The 20,969-nt window shown below is 37.3% G+C and overlaps 1 protein-coding gene across 9 annotated transcripts in view; it reads right to left on the reverse strand.

Annotated features, from left to right (window-relative positions):
• Nucleotides 1–20,969, reverse strand: part of HMBOX1 (homeobox containing 1) — a 214,433-nt gene that overhangs the window by 131,447 nt on the left and 62,017 nt on the right. For all 9 annotated transcript variants that reach the window (XM_061132691.1, XM_061132687.1, XM_061132690.1 and 6 more), the window contains exon 2: nucleotides 77–156. In XM_061132691.1, coding sequence (XP_060988674.1) covers nucleotides 77–99 — 23 coding nt within the window. In that variant the 5' untranslated portion in view covers nucleotides 100–156. The remainder of the gene's footprint in view (nucleotides 1–76; nucleotides 157–20,969) is intronic.

Raw genomic sequence — 20,969 nt, forward strand, 5'->3', positions numbered from 1 at the left:
ACTATAATATAATGATTTCTTAACTTTATTAAAACAATAGAGAAGATAAAAATTAAGAGAAGAACTAGATACTCACACTACTGGAAAGGAACTGAGCATACTTTACATGAGGTGAATCAATATCCTTGCTAGAGATGATCAGCGTTATTTATCATTCTGTAGGAAAAAAGACAGAAAATTCACAAATACCTTTAAATTAAATACTGAATAAAAATTTTAATTATATAATTTAAGGATTAACAGTTAACATCAGATAATCAGGTTTTTAAAAATTACTTTTTATTTTTCAAATAAAACATTTGTTTGAAGGAACATTTTAAAAACAGAAAAATACTTTTTAAAGCTTTCAAATTACTCACTTGGAAAAATGAAAATCATCCCTGAAGTTTATCTTTATCTGTTACCAGATACCACCCAAGGAAACAGATTTAAACATGAAATGGAATATATATATACACACAATATAGTGACATTCAGAACAACTTGTTGATAATAACTCCAGTGCACTTACGTACAATCCTATAAACAAAAAACATACCACAGCATGACTGAAGCTAATAGTCTTAACTGGGGGTAAAACCTGGGGTGTAGTTCCAAGTTTATTATTTATTTTGTTGTTGTTCAGTCGCTAAGTCACATCCGACTCTTTGTGACCCCACGTACTGTAGCCCGCCAGGCTCCTCTACCCATGTGATTTCCCAAGCAAGAATACTGGAGTGGGTTGTCATTTCCTTCTCTAGGTGATCTTCCTGACCCAGGGATCAAACCGACATCTCCTGCATTGGCACTGCGATTTACCACTGAGCCCCCAGGGAAGCCCATTATTTATTTTACTGCTAGCCAAATCTTACAGTGACTTAATTTCTTTGAGTATCAATTCACATCATAAAACAGAGGTAATAGGTAACTACTTCAAAAAGCTACAAGAACTTAAAACATTTTAAAAATGGTGGTGATGAAGTACTTCACAAACTATCAAGTAGCAGGGGCTTTTACTACTAACTTCAAAAAGACACCAATAACGATGTCCATTCTTGAACAGGCTTAAGTTAATAATGGAGCAAGTTCAGTATTTCTATCTTCTGATTAGCATTCTACTGCTTTATTCAGCGTTCAGACGCTGTGACCCGGTTCAATTCAGACACAGATCTTAACAAAAAATGAAATCTACTATTCACAGTTTAGGGGCTAAAGATCATGTATTACTGACTGCACTTATTAGCAGTTTCAAACCACAATATATACAGGGAACTATTTCCATTAACTCCAAGTTAATACTAAAAATTAGATGAAAGCCAAAAATGTTGATGTCAAAAACTATCACATTAAAATACACATTCAGCACTAAATTATATTAAGCAAGACCAAAGTGTCTAACAGTGATTAACGATATATGTGAAATGTACACAGTAAAGTTAGAAACCTTTCACATTTGCATATTCTAAACTGTAGCTTTAATGAAGTTCCTGCTGTAGTTAATATTCTTGCTGACGTGAGAAATACTGGTCCTACATGGCAGATATAAAACACAAGAAAACCTCCTAAAAGTACTGTTGATTGCATTTCCTAGACAAAACACCAACAACAAGCCACAACACTGATTATTGGTCTATATGTATATATTTTTTCACTCCTGCTCAAATTTAGTTAAAATATACTTAATACTAGCCCTGAAATAGAAACAAGGTCATAACGTGAGTAAGATATGGTCCCAGCAGTGTAAGAGCTTATTAAACTATGGCGGGGGTGGGGAGTAAAATAAAAATTTCATATACACACACACACACACACATCCAATAAAAGGCCTTAAGTAATAAGACTAACAATACAAGATTTATGAGCACAGCAATTCAGAAATTAATTGGTTACAGAAAACTGGGAAGACTTCTTTAAGTGAGATCTCAGCTGTTATTTGAAGTGTAGAATAAGACTTCCACCAAATCAAAGTGGGAAGGGAGGTGAGAATCAGTGGAAGAAAAAATCAGGAAGAGGAAACAGTTTAAAAAAGGATGTTTTTTTTTTGTTTTTAATGAAGGATGTTTAATGTTTTAATGAAGGATGTTTAGGGACTAAGTAGACCTGTCTTGTTGGCCTTTAACATGTATGTATGAGGAACAGACAGGTAGAAAGGGAAGAATTCCACAGTCTATGGAGGGCTCATAAATGCCTTGCAGTATTTCTGATCTTAATTCTATAAATATGAGAATACCACCACAATTGAATTAGACAACCTAGGGGATAAATCACCAAAGACCTTCATTTCACAGATGAGGAAACAGATTAAGACACTGATACAGACCTGTATAAGTGCAACTCACTGAATTTATGTCATTTATATTCCAGACATAAATGGACTTGAAGTAATACATAAAAATAAAGCATTCAAAGGACAGAAGATCAAGCAAGTTGCTGTGAGCTCTCTGCTCGCAGGTTCAATAACATAGAGCGTTCCTGGCATAAGAGACAGATTTTTTAAATTGACAGATTAAAACTGTGTATTAAAATCACATCATTAGAATGGCTATAATTTTTGAAAAAACAGAAAATAACAAGTATTGGCACAGATGTGGATAAAATAAAACCTTTGTGTGTTCTGATGAAAAATGTAAAATGGGGGTACTGCTATGTAAAATAGTATGGTGGTTTCTTTAAAAATTTAAATATAGAATTATCAGAAGATCTGCAACTTCAATTCCAAGTATATACGCAGAAGTGAAAGCAGGGACTCAAAAATATATTTGGACACCCAAGTTCATAGTAGCATAGTCACAAAAGCCAAAAGGTGGAAACAAATATCTATCAACGGATGAATGGCTAAGCAAAGTGTGATACATGCATATCATTCTGCATAAGGGAATATCATTCTGCCTTAAAAAAGAAGGAAATCCTGACATGCTAACATCGATGAACCCCAAAGGCATTATACTAAGTGAAAGAAGCCAGCCACGAAAGGTCAAACACTGTCTAATTCCACTTTTACAAGATATTCAGTCTTCAAACTCAGAGGCAGAGAGTAGAATGGTTCTTAAGGGGGGCTGGGGAAGGAGGAGTTAGTGTTTAATGGTGCAGTTTTAGTTTGGGAAGATGAGAAAAAGTTCTGGAGATGGATGACAGTGATGGTTGTACAACAATGTTTATGGTACTTAGTGTCATGAACTGTTTGCTTTAAAATTGTTAAAATGGTAAGTTTTATATTATGTATGCTTTAGTACTGAAAAAAGAAGAGTGTTATAATAAAAGAAAACACATATTAAAAGGTATCAGGGATAAAAGTTTATGGATGCTGGATCACATTTAAGCACCTAGCTATAAAAAGTAAGCTATAAAAGATAAAAAGAAATCACCTACTTATTGGACTTCTCATCTACTATACTTAAAAGAGAAAGAGCTGAATAACAATCACAGATGACTGAGAGAATTCTGTACCAACAAAGCTTACATTTTTATATAAGAAAAACACTGCAAATATGCAAGAATTCAGAGAGTGTATTTTCTCAGTTACCTCAAACGAGACACATAATATAAAAAACTAAGAAAAATGTGCAAAAATATTTTTACTTATAAACTGCAAGATGAACTAGATAATCTTTGGATCAAAGAAATCAAAATCTTTATTTTATTTGAAATGGTTTTAGTGTTCTGCTACATAGGACACGCAATAAATATATATTATATATATGTGTGTGTTTTTCCACATAGAGAAATCTGATCTGTGGAAGAGATCCAGTAATGGTGGTAAGTGTAAGCACAGGGTGAGAACTGGACAGATTCAGAAAAGGGTGGGAAGGGGACTGTTCTCAGAGAACTGTATCATTTTAACCATATGAATGTTATTGCTCAGTTAAATAAATCAAATTAATAAAAATAGGAATTAAGAGCAGGAGCTCACTGAACCCTTTGTAATTCAACACTAACTTGAAGATTATAGCAAACTAATAAGACATAGGAATGAATTAACTGGAATAAATACTGGAATGAAAGAGAAATATATACCTTTTTGCTAATGATCTAAATGAATACCTAAAAAATGTAAGCTACTCTAGTAAAAAAAAAAGTTGAAGTTTTTTGTTAAGAAGTGTGACACAACACTTTAAATTAATTAAAAAAAAATTTCCCCTAGTTTAGCAGGAGACACCTAGAAAAACAGGAAAAAAAAAATACATCAATCATACTAGTAACATTTTTCTAACACTTATAAATAGCTGTATTGAGAAAAAGGCTCCCCCTACAATTAAAGTTTAAAAATAGGGACTTAAAATTAGAAAAAAAAGAAGTCCAAGAACCTCCAAGAAAATGAAACAAAAGGAGAAGACCAGAAGTGGACTTCACCGGCCGGACAACAGAATACACACAAAAGACACTACGCAAACCAACACGACACCAGCGTGGGAACAGACACACAGCTGAGTGAAGAGAAAAAGAACTCAGTGATTTCAGAACATACAAGAAAACACGACAAGCCATTTCAACAAGCTATGATAACTTATCATCGGGCAAAAAATTAGATCTTTATCTTAAATTATATATAAAATTAAAATTCCAGGTGCAATAAACACACATCTATAAAACTCAGAGACACATTCTACAACAAAATTTAGAAGACGGTATGTCTTTTAAGTATTCTTAACAAAGAGGAGAAACTTTAAAAGGTAGACATAAGAGTTGAAAATTTCCTACTACAAAAAATCCATAAAGAATTTTTAAAAAGATGTCCTTGTCATCACAGGGGACTGGAACACAAAACTAAGAAGTACAGACATACCTGAAGTAACAGGTAGGTTTGGCCCTGGAGTACAGAATGAAGCAGGGCAAAGGCTAACAGAGTGTTGCCAAGAGAACACACTGGTCACAGCAAACACCCTCATCCAACAACACAAGACAAGACTCTACACATGGACATCACCAGATGGTCAACACCGAAATCAGACTGATTATGTTCTTTGCAGCCGAAGATGGAGCAGCTCTATACAGTCAGCAAAAACAAGACTGGGAGCTGACTGTGACTCAGATCATGAACTCCTTATTGCCAAATGCAGACTTAAACTGAAGGAAGTATGGAAAACTACTAGACCATTCAAGTATGACATAAATCAGATCCCTTATGATTATACAGGGGAAGTAATGAATAAATTCAAGGGATTAGATCTGGTAGACAAGAGTGCCTGAAGAACTATACACAGAGGTTTGAAACACTGTACAGGAGGCAATAATTAAAACCATACCCAAGAAAAAGAAATACAAAAATGCAAAATGGTTGTCTGAGGAGGCTTTACAAATAGCTGAGAAAAGAGGAGAAGCAAAAGAAAAGGAGAAAAGGAATGATATACCCATTTGAATGCAGAGATCCAAATAATAGCAAGGAGAGATAAGAAAGCCTTTCTAAATGAACAATGAAAAGAAATAATGATAAACAATAGAATGGGAAAGATTAGAGATCTCGTCAAGAAAATCAGAGATACCAAGGGAACATTTCATGCAAAGATGAGCACAAAAAAGGACAGAAATGGTATGGACCTAACAGAAGCAAAAGGTATTAAGAAGAAGCTGGCAAGAATACACAGAACTATACCAGCAATGTCTTAATGACTCAGATAACAACGATGGTGTGATCACTCACCAAGAATCGGACATCTTGGAGGGTGAACGATGGTGTGATCACTCACCTAGAATCAGACGTCTTGGAGGGTGAAGCCACCTGGGCCTCAGGAAGCATTGTACATGAACTGAAAACTGCCAGATGTTCAAGCTGGATTTAGAAAAGGCAGAGGAACCAGAGATCAAATTGCCAACATCCATTGGATTATCAAAAAAGCAAGAGTTCCAGAAAAATATCTGCTTCATTAGCTATGCTAAAGCCTTTGACTGTGGGGATCACAACAAACTCTGGAAAATTCTTCAAGAGACAGGAATACCAGACGACCTTACCTACCTCCTGTGAAACCTGTATGCAGGTCAAGAAGCAACAGTTAGAACTGGACATGGAATAAAGAGCTAGTTCCAAATAGGGAAAGAAGAACGTCAAGGCTGTATATTGTCACCTTGTTTACTTAACTTATATGTAGAGTACATCATGCAAAATGTTGGGCTGGATGAAGCTCAAGCTGGAATCAAGATCGCCAAGAGAAATATCACTCACCTCAGATATGCAGATGACACCACCCTTATGGCAGAAAGTGAAGAAGAGCTAAACAGCCTCTTGATGAAAGTGAAAGAGGATGGTGAAATAGCTGGCTTAAAGCTCAACATTCAGAAAACTAAGATCATGGCATCCGGTCCCATCACTTCATGGCAAATAGATGGGGAAACAGTGGAAACAGTGACAGACTTTATTTTCTTGGATTCCAGAATCACTGCAGATGGTGACTATAGCTATGAAATTAAAAGACACTTGATCCTTGGAAGAAAAGTTATGACAAACCTAGACAAGGTGTTAAAAAGCAGAGACATCACTTTGCTGACAAAGGTCCGTGTAGTCAAAGCTATGGTTTATCCAGTAGTCAAGTATGGATGTGAGCACTGAACTATAAAGAAAGCTGAGTGCCGAAGAATTGATGCTTTTCAACTGTGGTGTTGGAGAAGACTCTTCAGAGTCCCTTGGACTGCAAGGAGATCCAATCGGTCAATCCTCAAGTAAATCAGTCTTGAATATTCATTGAAAGGACTGATGCTGAAGCCGCAGTTCCAATACTTTGGCCACCTGATACAAAGAGCCAACTTTCTGGAAAAGATACTGATGCTAGGAAAAATAGAAGGCAGGAGGAGAAGGGGACGACAGAGGATGAGATGGTTGGATGGCATCATGAACTCGATGGACATGAGTTTGAGCAAGTTCAGGGAGATGGTGAAAGACAGGGAACCCTGGCATGCTGTAGTCCATGGGGCTGCAAAGAGTCGGACACGACTGAGCAACTGAACAAAACAAAAAACAAGCAAATCAGAAAAAATAATTGACATGTAGAGAAAGAATAGATCCAAGCTGTCATATTTATTTAAAAAAAACACTCAAATTTACTAGAAGTCAGAAAAATAACAATTAGTTGAACAACGAGATATAAATTCAGCAAAAATTTAAAAGATTATAATATGTCCTCAAAGGGTACGGTCCTTTACTGGTCTAAGGACAAAGTCCTTTTGGAAAGAAATCCGGCAACATAAATTGAAATTTAAAGTATTTACACTTTTGAGTCCCTTGGACTGCAAGGATATTCAACCAGTCCATCCTAAAGGAAATCAGTTCTGAATATTTACTGGAAGGACCAATGTTGAAGCTGAAACTCCACTACTCTGGCCATCTGATGTAAAGGGCTGACTCACTGGAAAAGACCCTGATGCTGGGAAAGATTGAAGGACAGAGGATGAGATGGTTGGATGGCATCACTGACTCAGTGGACATGAGTTTGAGTAAACTCCGGGAGCTGGTGATAGACAGGGAGGCCTGGCATGCTGCAGTCCATGGGGTCGCAAAGAGTCGGACACGACTGAGCAACTGAACTGAACACTTTTAATGAGTAGTCCTATTCCTGGGAATCTATCATATATAAACAAAAGTAATCATACACAATACGTACAACTTATTTACTTACATAGGATATTTATTGTCATTTATTTCCCTATTTCTTGTCTCTATAAACAGAACTGTTTCAATCCATACAGGAATGGCTGAATAAATAACAATATACTTTGATCAATGAACACCATGCAATCAAGTAGAGTTTTATCAGGTGACTTGGTGGGATTTGCACACTGCCACATTGAGTTAAAAAATGAACAGCAAAATGCAATCAAATGAGTATGATGAGATTGAAAAAGAAAACCTACAATAACAAAAATGAAAGTTGCTCAGTCATGTCTGACTCTTTGCCATGCCATGGACTATATATATATAGTCCATGGAACTCTCCAGGCCAAAATACTAGAGTGGGTAGCCTATCCCTTCCCCAACAGATCGTCCCAAGCCAGGAATCCAACCGGGGTCTCCTGCATTGCAGGTAGACTCTTTACCAACAAAAACAGTCCTTTTATAGGCATGTCTCCTGTCAGTATGTTTATTGACATACATACATAAACGGACATGGGGAAAAAATAGATGGTCAACAGGTATTGGAGGTGGGGTTAAGGATGAGGGTATACACAGGGAATATGCGTAAGGAAGGATAAAAGCATCTATGCAACAGTTAAATACACAATAATGCAAACAAACTGTAAACATTCCTACTATCAGAAATGGAGTCAATTGTCAAATAATGATTTTAGGGTTGTAAAAATTCAACACAATGTCAACACAAACTCATGTCCACTGAGTCAATTGTCAAATAATGATTTTAGGGTTGTAAAAATTCAACACAATGTCTTTTTCCATAAGGAAAAAGACTATTGTCAGCACTGATGATCCTTGAAGAAAAAAATGTAACCTGGAAAATCCATTAGGAATAAGAACCTGTAGATGGTGGTAAAAAGGTTCTTTTTATTCTAGCTTTTCTCTTTAATATAAAAAGTATTAAACCATATAAGGTAAAGGAGAATTTCAAAAGATACAAAGTAAAAGTTAAGTCTGTCTTCTATCCCAAACTCCTTTTTCTCTTCCACTGAGACATTATACAGTTCCTTCATACATCTTAGAACATGGAAGTGTAATTTTAGGGTAAATTCCCAGTAGAGAAATCATTATGACCAAAAGCATATACCTTGTAAACTATGATAGAGAGATTTCGCCGAATGGCCTCCCTAAATAAGATCAATCCATACCCCTACCTTCAGGAAATGCTTAACTGCGAATCCAGTATGTCACTGGTGATTTAAAATCGAATTTACATTGTGCAGTTTGGTATGTATCTTGTTTTATTCAATAATGGTAAACACAGAAAGGGCAGAATATTTTAAGAAAGCAAAGCACAAGAGAAAGGGAAGGGTTAGCTCTAACAGCACAGGCAGCAAGTCAGTCATCACAGGAAGAGGGAACAGGACACTGCGAATGACAACCAGTGAGACCCTTAAACTCAGATCTGGATATCAAAAAAGATCTCTCAGAAGTTCAAAACAACCATTACAGATCTCCTTTACTGCTCTTTCAGCACCTGACACAGAAACCACTGTTATATACCTAGAATACCAATTTACAGAAAAATTAAAAAATGTGTAAACATACAGAGATACACAAGCCTTACAATCCCATAAGTTTGACACTATTAGTACTTGGAATTTAATGATGAGGAAGTAAAATTCCTTCCTTGCTGGATGCACATTAAACACACACACAGATATATAAATGCAACACACGGAGGAAAAAAACAGGTCATAAAACTGCACCAGAATACTACTATATATCTAACATAGAGTCCTTTCTTAAATGGTGGTTTTTAAAAACTTTTTAATATGAAAATTTGTAAACATGTACAAAGGCAGAACAATAAATGTTTAAGTACCCATCACCCTCCTTCAAAAATTCTCTCTTTCTTGTTCCCCTGGCTCCAAAGGGTATTTTCAGGCCAATTTCAGATATCTTATCTCTTTAACATCCAATTCTCTTCAAGTTTCAGTATCTGGTTTCCAAATCCAGAGTAAATAAGACATAGGAACTTAGAAAGAGACAGTTCAGTTCAGTTCAGTCGCTCAGTCGTGTCCGACTCTTTGCGACCCCACGGACTGCAGCACATCAGGCCTCCCTGTCCATCACCAACTCTCAGAGCTTGCTTAAACTCACGACCATCAAGTCGGTGATGCTATCCAACCATCTCATCCTCTGTCACTCTGATGTCTCCTTCTCCTTCTGCCTTCAGTCTTTCCCAGCAGCATCACGGCTTTTTTCCAATGAGTCAGTTCTTCGCATCAGGTGGCCAAAGTATTGGAGTTTCAGCTTCAGCATCAGTCCTTCCAATGAATATTCAGGACTGATCTCCTTTAGAATAAACTGGTTGGATCTCCTTGCAGTCCAAGGGACTCTCAAGAGTCTTCTCCAACACCACAGTTCAAAAGCATCAATACTTCGGGGCTCAGCTTTCTTTTTACAGTCCAACTCTCACATCCATACACGACTACTAGATTAACCATAGCTTTGACTACACGGACCTTTGTTAAAGCGCTGTCTCTGCTTTTTAATATGCTGTTTAGGTTTGTCATAGCTTTTCTTCCAAGGAGCAAGCACCTTTCAATTTCATGGCTGCAGTCACCATCTGCAGTGATTTTGCAGCCCCCAAAAATAAAGTCTGTCACTGTTTCCCCAGCTATTTATGCCATGAAGTGATGGGACCAGATGCCATGATCTTAGTTTTCTGAATGTTGAGCTTTAAGCCAACTATTTCACCCTCCTCTTTCACTTTCATCAAGAGGCTCTTTAGTTCTTCTTCACTTTCTGCCTTAAGGGTGGTGTCATCTGTGTATCTGAGGTTATTGATATATCTCCCAGCAATCTTGATTCTAGCTTGTGCTTCATCCAGCCCGGCATTTCGCATGACATATTCTGCATATAAGTTAAATAAGCAGGGTGACAATATACAGCCCTGATGTACTCCTTTCCTGATTTGGAACCAGTCTGTTGTTCCATGTCCAGTTCTAACTGTTGCTTCTTGGCCTGCATACAGATTTCTCAGGAGGCAGGTGGTGGTCTGGTATTCTCAACTCTTTAAGAATTTTCCACAATTTGTTGTGATCCACACAGTCAAAGGCTTTGGCGTAGTCAATAAAGCAGAAGTAGATGTTTTTCTGGAACTCTCTTGTATTTTTGATAATCCAATGGATGTTGGCAATCTGATCTCTGGTTCCTCTGCGTTTTCTAAATGCAGCTTGCACATCTGTTAGTTCACAATTCACGTACTGTTGAAGCCTGGCTTGGAAAATTTTGAGCATTATTTTGCTAGCGTGTGAGATGAGTACAATTTTGCAGTAGTTTGTACATTCTTTGGCATTGCTTTTCTTTGGGATTGGAATGAAAACTGACCTTTTCCATACTGAGTGCAGCACTTTCACAACATCATCTTTTAGGATTTGAAATAGCTCAACTGGAATTCCATCACCTCCACTAGCTTTGTTCATAGTGATACTTCCTAAGGCCCACTTGGCTTCAGGAATGGAGAAGGGAATGGCAAACCACATCAGTATTCTTGCCTTGAGAACCCCATGAACAATATGAAAAGGCAGAAAGTGACAGAAAGGGTATAAAAAGGCTTTACCATGGGGGGATGGTGGGGTGGGCGGGAATGATAGCTACCTGAAAAGAGCAAAATAACTAAAAAAACTAATTCTAGATACATACACGTAATACCCACTTAAATAGTTAAAGTCATGTTTAGGAACTTCATTTTTAAAAGACAGGTAAGTATGTGATAGATTTGTTTTTAAAAGCTGAAGTGGTTAAAAGCAAGGTTTTCATTTTAGGAAGTTAATCAGGTGTTTCACGTGTGTCAAACATTTTTCCCTGAACAAAGCCAGGTAAGTGAGGCCTTACTACAATGAATGGTTGGTGACATGCGAGGAAAACCAACCAGATATTAGGAATGAAAGACTCATCTAAATTTGAGTATTATTAATAATCTTTCAAATGATGCTTCTAGGTAGCCAGGTTAAAACTGTAAACAACTACTAACTGTAAATAACAATTACTGTGCTTAGTCGCTCAGTCGTGTCTGAATCTATGTGACCCCATGGACTGCAGCCCACCAGGCTCCTCTGTCCGTGGGGATTCTCCAGTCAAGAATACTGGAGTGGGTTGTCATGCCCTCCTCCAAGGGATCTTCCCAACCCAGGGACTGAACCCAGGTCTCCTGAATTGCAGGTGGATTCTTTATCATTTGAGCCACCAGGAAAACCCAACAGCTACTACTACTATTTAATGAGTACTACCCTGGGCCGGGTCTCCCTGGTGGCTCAGTAAGAATCTGCCTGTAATGTAGGAGACTCTGGTTCAATCCCTGGGTCAGAGATTTCCTTGGAGGTGGAAATGGCAACCCACTCCAGTAATCTTGCCTGGGAAATCTCATGGACAGAGGAGTCTAGCAGGCTACCATCCATGGGGTCACAAAAGAGTTCGACATAATTTAGCAACTAAACAACAACCATCACCCTTGGCCAACATTCACTGGTTAAGTGTTTTAGACATACAAACTCATTTAATCTCACCATCCTCTGAGGTAGATAACTAAGACAAGACACCACTTGCCCAGGGCTTCCCAGGTGGCCCTAGTGGTAAAAAAAAAAAAAAAAAAGTCTGCTAATGCAGGAGACATAAGAGACGTGGGTTCGATCCCCACGTCAGGAAGATCTCCTGGAGGAGGGCATGACAATTCACTACAGTATTTTTGCCTGGAGAACTCCATGAACACAGGAGCCTGGCAGACTACAATCCTTGGGTTGGCAAAGAGTCAGACACGACTGAAATGACTTAGCATGCACACACCACTTGCCCAAGGTCAATCAGCTAGTGGACTTCCCTTTTCTTATTAGAACTGTAACTGAAGTCCTTATGTTAGTCTTCGTCTTTCTTCAAAATGTAAGATTAGGGATATAATTTTATCTTTTCTCTGGAGCAAATGTTTACTTGTGTTAAGTACCATGCAACAAGCTGGTCAACAGATATACCACTAAGATACTAATGATGTTCCTCTTATGTTTTACTCATTATGATTCACTACTTAAGGTTGTATACCATGGAGAGTTTTATTCCCAAAGAATTATTACATATACTACTTGTCAAACTTTTAAAGACAGAAATACTCATGTAGCTCCTCCTACATTTCCAGTCACAGGGAAGTTTAATGTAGAGTTTGGCTAATAAAGATACTCCTTTAACAGACTCAAACTCTTCTAATAACTTGAAGCCACTCAGCCAGCTCAATCGATAAAGACTACACTTCTTCTTTTCTTTTTCACAAGGCAGTGTTTTAAATGTCTGTAAAATCTTCACAAAGAGTCTCCATGCTAAACAGTGCCAGTCATGATTCCAGTTTGACAGGGTTTCTTTGTCATTATCTAATCTTCTCTTAAAAAGTGGGTCTTGCCACATTCGGCACAGACTCCTGCAGAGAACCTAACCAGAGCAGGATACAGGGAACTATTAGTTTTCTTGTTCTGAACCCAAAATCATATTACTTTCTCCCACCACCAAGTCATTTTTGTGACTGTATTAAGTTTACAGGCAAAACTTTTGCACATTCATTAATGAAGCAGTGATTAAACATCAAAGAGAGAACTGAACTGACTCAGGCTTTTATCCATGCTTCTTTTTCCTAAACTTGAGGCTTTTTTTATTTTTTAAAAGCAGAACAGTTTCATTTTTGCTTTTCTTTTCTTGTAAGTAAATATTACTATTTGATATATATTATATATTTTATTTGTCTATTATCTGTGTCATTATTTTCTATTTTCTACATGTACTCTTAAAGTAGTACTGGAATATAACAAGCACTGTTTATTATTGAACTAACTCACAAACAGATGGAAGAGAGTGGAACATTCATATCCTTTTGGCTTCTGGGAAGCAATCTCTAGACTACTACACTTCACTGCTAAATGATCTTAATGCTTTATCAAGAAATACACAATCAGAAGAGCCGTAACTACCACATGCCCTCTAGAATTTACTATGACAATTTAATACAGGAATTATAGCCTTTGATTACTTTTAAGATATGTGGTGGTTTTGATGTTACCCTCTATGTTTCCCCTGCTTTTCCATTCTAAAATAATTATATAACCTGAAAATAAAACTACACATCTCCCCATCATTAATATTAGAGTGAGTGAAGTTGCTCAGTCGTGTCCGACTCTTTGTGACCCCATGGACTGTAGCCTACCAGGCTCCTCCATCCAAGGGATTTCTCCAGGCAAGGATACTGCAGTGGGTTGCCATTTCCTTCTCCAGGGATCGAACCCGGGTCTCCCACATTGCAGGCAGACACTTTACCATCTGAGCCACCAGGGAAGCAGAGGAACAACCAGGAAGGTCCCACTGAGATTAGAGTAGGTAACTTTTAAATTCTGTTGAACTACGCTATGAAATGTTAGGGAATAGCAATCCTTAAATTAGAGGATGAGCCACCATCTCCTCAAATGTACTGACTCCAGCTAGGACCATCTTTATACCACAGTCAGTTTAGATGCCACTTCCTTTGTGGCCTCATTATTAGAGTTGTAGTTATATACTCTGTGGTGTGATTTCAGATTTTTTTTTTAATTCATTTAAGTTAAAAGCACAGCTATGGAGCCGCTACTCTTCATGTGATAGGCTTTAGCATCCCTGCTGTGAGAGTGCGGGTTCTCCACTCTCACGAGGTTGCTGCTGCTTCATGACTGTTACTCCTCTGAATCACAACACAAACCTATGACAGCAGGCAGCACTTTCTCCTCATGTCAGTCTAGAACAGTTACTCCTAAACTGCGCTGTGCCTCCGAATTATATGGATATCTTTTACAATCACAGAATCCCTAGCCAACTCTGGACTTACTGGATCCAAATCACTAGAGGTAAATATCCAAGAATATTTTTAAACAGCTTCTGAGGTAATTCTATTTGGAATCTACTGTTCTGGAGGACAAGAAAAAACTCTATAATTATGCAATGCCATCGTCCTTATATAAAATATAGTGTCTAGGCATAAAGACCATTGTGAGCATACCCACACGCAAAACATCTATTATTTCCTATACAACATTCCAAGCTGAATACTTGGCAAAATAAATGTAATTGGTTATTCATAATTGAAAGTGAATTTGAGAGCACTTAAGATATGTCTGGGCTTTCCTGGTGGGTAAAGAACACTGCCTGCCAATGCAGGAAACACCGGTTCAATCGCTGGGTTGGGAAGATCCCCTGGAGAAAGAAATGGCAACCCACTTCAGTATTCTTGCCTGGCAAATCCCATGGACAGAGGAACCTGGCTGTAGTCCATGGGGTTGCAAAAGAGTCAGCCATGACTTAATGACTAACCAACAATAAGATATGTCTACTTCAAGGGAACTCATATAATAGACACTGGTCAAAACAATTTATAAATATTCTCAAACTAGTCTTCTCTCTAAAAGTTGTGTCCTCCTTTACCTAGTAAGTACTTGTCCCAGCCAAGGAGTTCCCATAGCCCTGCAAAAAAATTAATGCTTCCTTCCCCCTTTCCTTTCCACCAATTTCAGAGACTCTTATAAGACAGCAAACTTTTGCAAAACTCTCTGCTAGTAGGGTACCACAAATATATTTCTCCTATGTTACATTATAATTCATATACAAATCTGCCTCTTTCCTAAAATGTGAGCTTCTTAAGAGCAAGGATTATTTATCAAGTGCTGTAGTTCCAGCTCCTACTGAGGTGTGGGGCTCCCTTGGGGTTGCAGAGAGTCAGATACGACTGAGTGACTAACTCAGTGACTAACTACTACTACCAAGGTATAAAGGGTAAATAAATCTTTGCTTAGTTAAGAAACGGTTGAAAATGTCTACTTTCTAGTCTCTTTCAAACAAAATAATCTTAACAGTACTGATCCTCGAAATTAACACCAAAAAGATGTTACTAATATAAAAATTAATGCAGTTCGAATGTTTTCCAAGAAAACGGATAAGCATTTCTTAAATACTGAATATGTCCTATAGGCCAAATGATAAGCAAATGCGAAAGATACAAAACTAGAGCTTTGCTCTTGATAGCAGGGTAAGTAATATTAATGTTCCCAAAGAGATATTCTGTCATTGGTTTACAATCTACATTCACAGTATCCTTGGAGCCAAACTCTGTTAGGGCTGTTGATGTCCCTGAGGGAGCTAACGATACTGGCCGGAGAACTCAGCAGTCTAACAGCTCCATGCTGTCTAGGCCATGACAGTTCTCCAGAGTTCACTACAACAGGAAAACTTAGTGATTTGAACGGCAAGAGTTTCTTGTCAACATTATAAATAAAGTTTAAAGTCTGTGTGACTACCATTCAAATATCCCCTGGACTAAAACAAAAATATACAAAAAACATTCCTATTGGCATACACCTAGAATACCTTGATGTTAAAATATAACAATTTACTCACAGAACCAATCCAGATGCTCCCATCTATTGTGCAAACATTCATGTGCCTTTGAAGCCTCTATTCTCTTTTGCAGGAAGATTATATTAACACACTGATAATTTCCAGAACAGTAACTTGTGATTCTGCATTTCTGGATGATCCAATATCTTCCTTACCATTTTGCATTTCCCCTATCTCAGCAGTTTTCCAAGGTTTAATAAATGAAATAACAATAGAATTGAAGTAAGATACTTCATTAAGCTAGAATAAAGTGACTCATAAAATCTTATATTAAACTGGAATTGATGTTAACAATGTTTCCTAAATACCTCACCTTACAGAGGAAAAAAAAAAATTCTGATAATTGGAGACAGAAACCCTGATGCCCAGATTACTGCTTACACAAATTTACCAACAAATAGAAGCAAATATTCCCATCAGTCATTCAAAAACTCAGGGTCTATTTAAATGCATGTCATTTAAAAGCTTTGTTAAAAATTCAGAATTATGACAAGTGTGCAAACAGAAGTTGTCCCATAGCTGGACTTAGGCAAGTATTTCTTAAAGAGGGAGAAATCAAATTTAACATATTTTGGGAAATACTATCTTAAGAAGTGTTTGTTATACACTTTCCCCAGAGGAACTTCTTTTATGCCTCAATCCTGCAGGGTTTTGCATTCATTCATTTATGCTTTTAACAAACACTTACTGAGCACCTAGTATATGCTAGGCACTGAAAAGTACAGCAGTGAACAAAATAAAACTGTGTTCACATAAAACCTTACATTTCTGTGGTGAAAGACAAATTTTAAAAAAGAGTCAATCATATAGTATCCAGATCATGATAAATACAATAGAGAAAAATAAAGATGGGAACGAATTCAGGATTATAATTTTGAAATAGGAAGAAAGCCACGTAGATATAGGAGAAAGGACATTTAAGGTCAAGACCTTGACACAGAAATTGTCTACCATGTTCAAATAACAGCACCAAGGACAGTGTGGCCAGAGTTGCATGGGCAAAGGATAACACAGTAGAACATGAAAACTGGGGGTTACTGGGAGGACAAGATCAAAGAGGAATCTGTAACTGAAAATTTCTGTTAAAAATATGAAATATTACTTTAGCTAGATTGGGGTTAAATCAATAGCCTAGGGATGACTCAACTTAACAGGAAACTTATCATGAATTGCTAATGGCAGAATTTCTAACATCAACAGGTTGCCAGAGAGACGTTATTTTTGGACATTCCAGGCATCCATTAAATTATACTTCTGAGAGCATTATCAACTACTTTTATAAATGACTAGCTTTGAAGCATACCCTTGTCAATTTACTAGGAGGTGAGTGCTGAAAAGGGGATGAAGAAGGCTGAGGATAAGGGAATTTATGTTTCCCACTACAGAGAAGTGGAGACATGCTTTATCTCCCATATCTCAGGAGGTATGCTAATATATAATTCAAAATAGGAAGATGGTCAATCAGATTGTTTCCAAGTTAAAGCTGTGGTCAAACGAATTTCAGGGAGCCTATCTATACTTTATTCACTACTTATAATACTTAAGCATCCCAAGGACAAGTTTCTTTTATTTTTTACGTTTTTCCACAGTCTACCATTGTTAGGCCCTCACATTTTGTATCGTCTGATTGAACAGACAAAAACATACCTCAAGTCATGAGGACAGGCTCTGCACCTGAGCTGGGGAGCACGCAACTTTCTCATACTTCTGCCTTTGAAAACCTGGGCTTGGAAAGCAAAGGAAATCATTTTTAAAAAATGAAGACAACCCACAGGATGGAAGAAAATATTTGCTAACGATGTGACTGACGAGGGATTAGTCTTTAAAATTTACAAACAGCTAATGTGGCTCAATATCAAAAAAAACCACAAAACCCTAAACAATCCAATCAAAAAGAGGGCAAAAGGCCTAAAGAGCTAATTCTTCAAAGACATAAAGACATCCAACAGGCACATGAAAAAATGCTTAACATCATTAATTATTAAAGAAACGCAAATCAAAACTATAATGAGGTTATCACCTCACACCAGTAGGAATGGCCATCATCAAAAAAATCAACAAACAATAAATGCTCGAGAGGGTGTGAAGAATGGGGAACACTCCTATACTGTTGGTGGGGATGTAAACTGGTACAGCTACTATGAAGAACAGTATGGAGGTTCCATAAGAAACTACAAATAGAGCAACCAAATCATTAACCAAATGATCTAGCAATCCCATTCCTGGGCATACATCTGGAGGAAAAACATGATTCGAAAAGATACATGTAGCCCAGTGGTCGCTGCAGCACTGTTTACAATAACCAAAACCATGGAAACAACCTAAAACATCCATCAACAGATCAAAGGATAAAGAAGGTGTAATATACATATTCAATGGAACATTACTCAGCCATTAAAAAGAATAAAATACTGCCACTTGCAGCAAATGAATGGTCTTAGACATCATCATGCTAAGTGAAATCAGACTAAGACAAGTATCATACGATATTTATATGCAGAATCTAAAAAAATGATACCAATGAACTTACTTACAAATTAGAAACAAATTCACAGAATGAATGAACTTCTGGTTACCAGGGAGGAAGGGCAGGGAGGAGGGATAGTTAGGGAGTTTGGGATTGACAGGTATACTCGGCTATATTTATAACACATAATCAACGATGACCTACTGTATAACACAGGAAACCCAGCTCAGTATTCTGCAATAACCTATGTGGGAAAAGAATTGGAAAAAGAATAGATACATGTGTATAACTGAGTCACTTTGCTGTATAGCTGAAACACAATAGTGGGAACCAATTGTGCTCCTACATAAAACAAAAATCAAAAAACCTCAGGCTTCAGATAACCATCCTATTTTCTCTACTTCTTTTTTTTTCCATGTTCCCCGTGATCTGGTCATCCCAGCATGATCATGTATTCCACTCCAGATTCATAATGGCTTATCTCAGTTTTATCTGCTAAGTCTTCATATATTTCAAATCCCTTATTCTGAATTATTTTCCTCAGATACCTAATGCAAAGTTCAGGAGTTCTCCAACTATATGGAGAAGCATAATGTATAATGTACCATGGAAATAGCCAGTATTAATATTGTAAATTACTTACTGTATCCTTCCGAATACAATCAGCTTTCAAAAAGCACCCTCTATACTATAGATCTATATCTAATTATAGGTGGTAAGACTTCTTCAATCTTTAGAATAATTTCCAGACTCAGATCTGTTTTAAATTCTTTTATGTCTAACCAGCATCAAAAAATGTGCTGACTCTGTATCCCACGCTCCTTATTACGTCTTTTCATATGAGTTAATATATAAATAAAAGATCTTAAAATACTTACCAAGCTCATTCATATTAAAGATAATCTCTATGAAAGGTAGGAAATGATTCACTCTTAAAATTCTATGGTTATACTTTTTACCATATTCCCAGATACCGTGTTAGATAACATCAAGATATTAATATAATTGATAGGCTGCCATTTTATTTATTTTTTGTTGTTGTTGTTTCTGAAAGGATTTATTATTCTTCAAAATACACAGAACCCCACAAAACAGAATGAAATAAATAGGCTAGGGAATTGCAACTGAGAGAAACATAGGGTGAAGTGATGAGAACTTGTCTGGGGCTGGCCACACATTTGGCATTAAGATGGCTAGTATAGGCTGCCATTTTAAAACTGAAGTTTATAGCTAGAAAAATCCACTCTTTACAAGGAGAATTAAAATAAAATACAAGTACAGGCTAAACCAAATTAATGTTAATTAACCTCCTTAGTAGGTTCTTTTACCTGTGACCTTCTGTATCTTCCTTGAGACTTCCTCTTTCTGCTGTATTAATGCCATGGTTTCCAACTGCCTTCTCTGCCTCAATCCTGTTACACATAGTTAAGGTAATCTTTCTAAGGTGCAAAAAAAAAAAAAAATAACTGGGACTAGGACAGAAGAGCACAGAGTAAGAGATTTGGACCATGACTGCTTTGTGTTTGAAATTCCAGGTTCTACCCCTTGTTAGCAGTTTGACCTTGTACAAATGTCTTATCCTGTTAATCCCTGGTTTCCTCCTTGGCAAACTGCGGACCATGTTATTTACTTCAAAGAGTCACTATGAGGACTCAACAGGATACAATAAAAAAGGTTCCTTATGGAGGCACCCAGAAATGTTAGCCTCCGTGTTCCTTTGTAAGTCTGAAGGAGCAATCTTTCAAAAAGGTTATTGCATCTGAGGGGAAAAATGATTTAATGCGAATAGCAGAAAAGCAATGCAAAGGCTGGTATTGAGAGTACTTGCTTTCTAATATGGGAATTTACTTGGAAAATTAAACTATGATGAGAAAGTAGTTTCATGAGTACACAGAAATCCCGATTTGGCAGACAGCTCTCTGTCAAGAACTGCTTGGACAAGGCTTGTTTTCCCCAAGTAACTGCAAGGACTCCCTATCCCAAGTTTTATCCCACAATCCAGTTTTTTTTTTTTTTTTTTTAAACAGTGCCTCTAAGGTGGTGCTAGTGGTAAAGAATCTGCCTGCCAATTCAGATGTGAGTTTGATCCCTGGGCTGGGAAGATCCCTGGAGGAGGAAATGGCAGACCACTCCAGTATTCTTGCCTGGAGAATCCCATGGACAAAGGAGCCTGGCGGGCTACAGTCTATGGGGTCACAGAGTCAGACACGACTGAGCACGTGCACACGCATGTGCACACACACCCCTAACCTTTTAATTACTCTAATTACGAATAAATTACTTTATTTGAGAAAAGGCATCAAAGGCAGTAGTTTCTCAACATCTTAAAGGAATAGTGAATGTGTGTTGGGGGCAAGGTGGGAGAAAGTCTGACAGAAGGGAAGGAAGATGTGATGCTGCCAACTGTATACCTCTCTCTAGTGGGAATTCTGAAAAATGGAATAAAGAAACAGTAATTATCTACCAACTAAGTTTAGGATCTGATGGGAATCATGATGCAAAGTC

The sequence above is a fragment of the Dama dama genome, chromosome 29 (genome assembly GCF_033118175.1).
Source record: "Dama dama isolate Ldn47 chromosome 29, ASM3311817v1, whole genome shotgun sequence".
Classification (NCBI taxonomy): domain Eukaryota; kingdom Metazoa; phylum Chordata; class Mammalia; order Artiodactyla; family Cervidae; genus Dama; species Dama dama.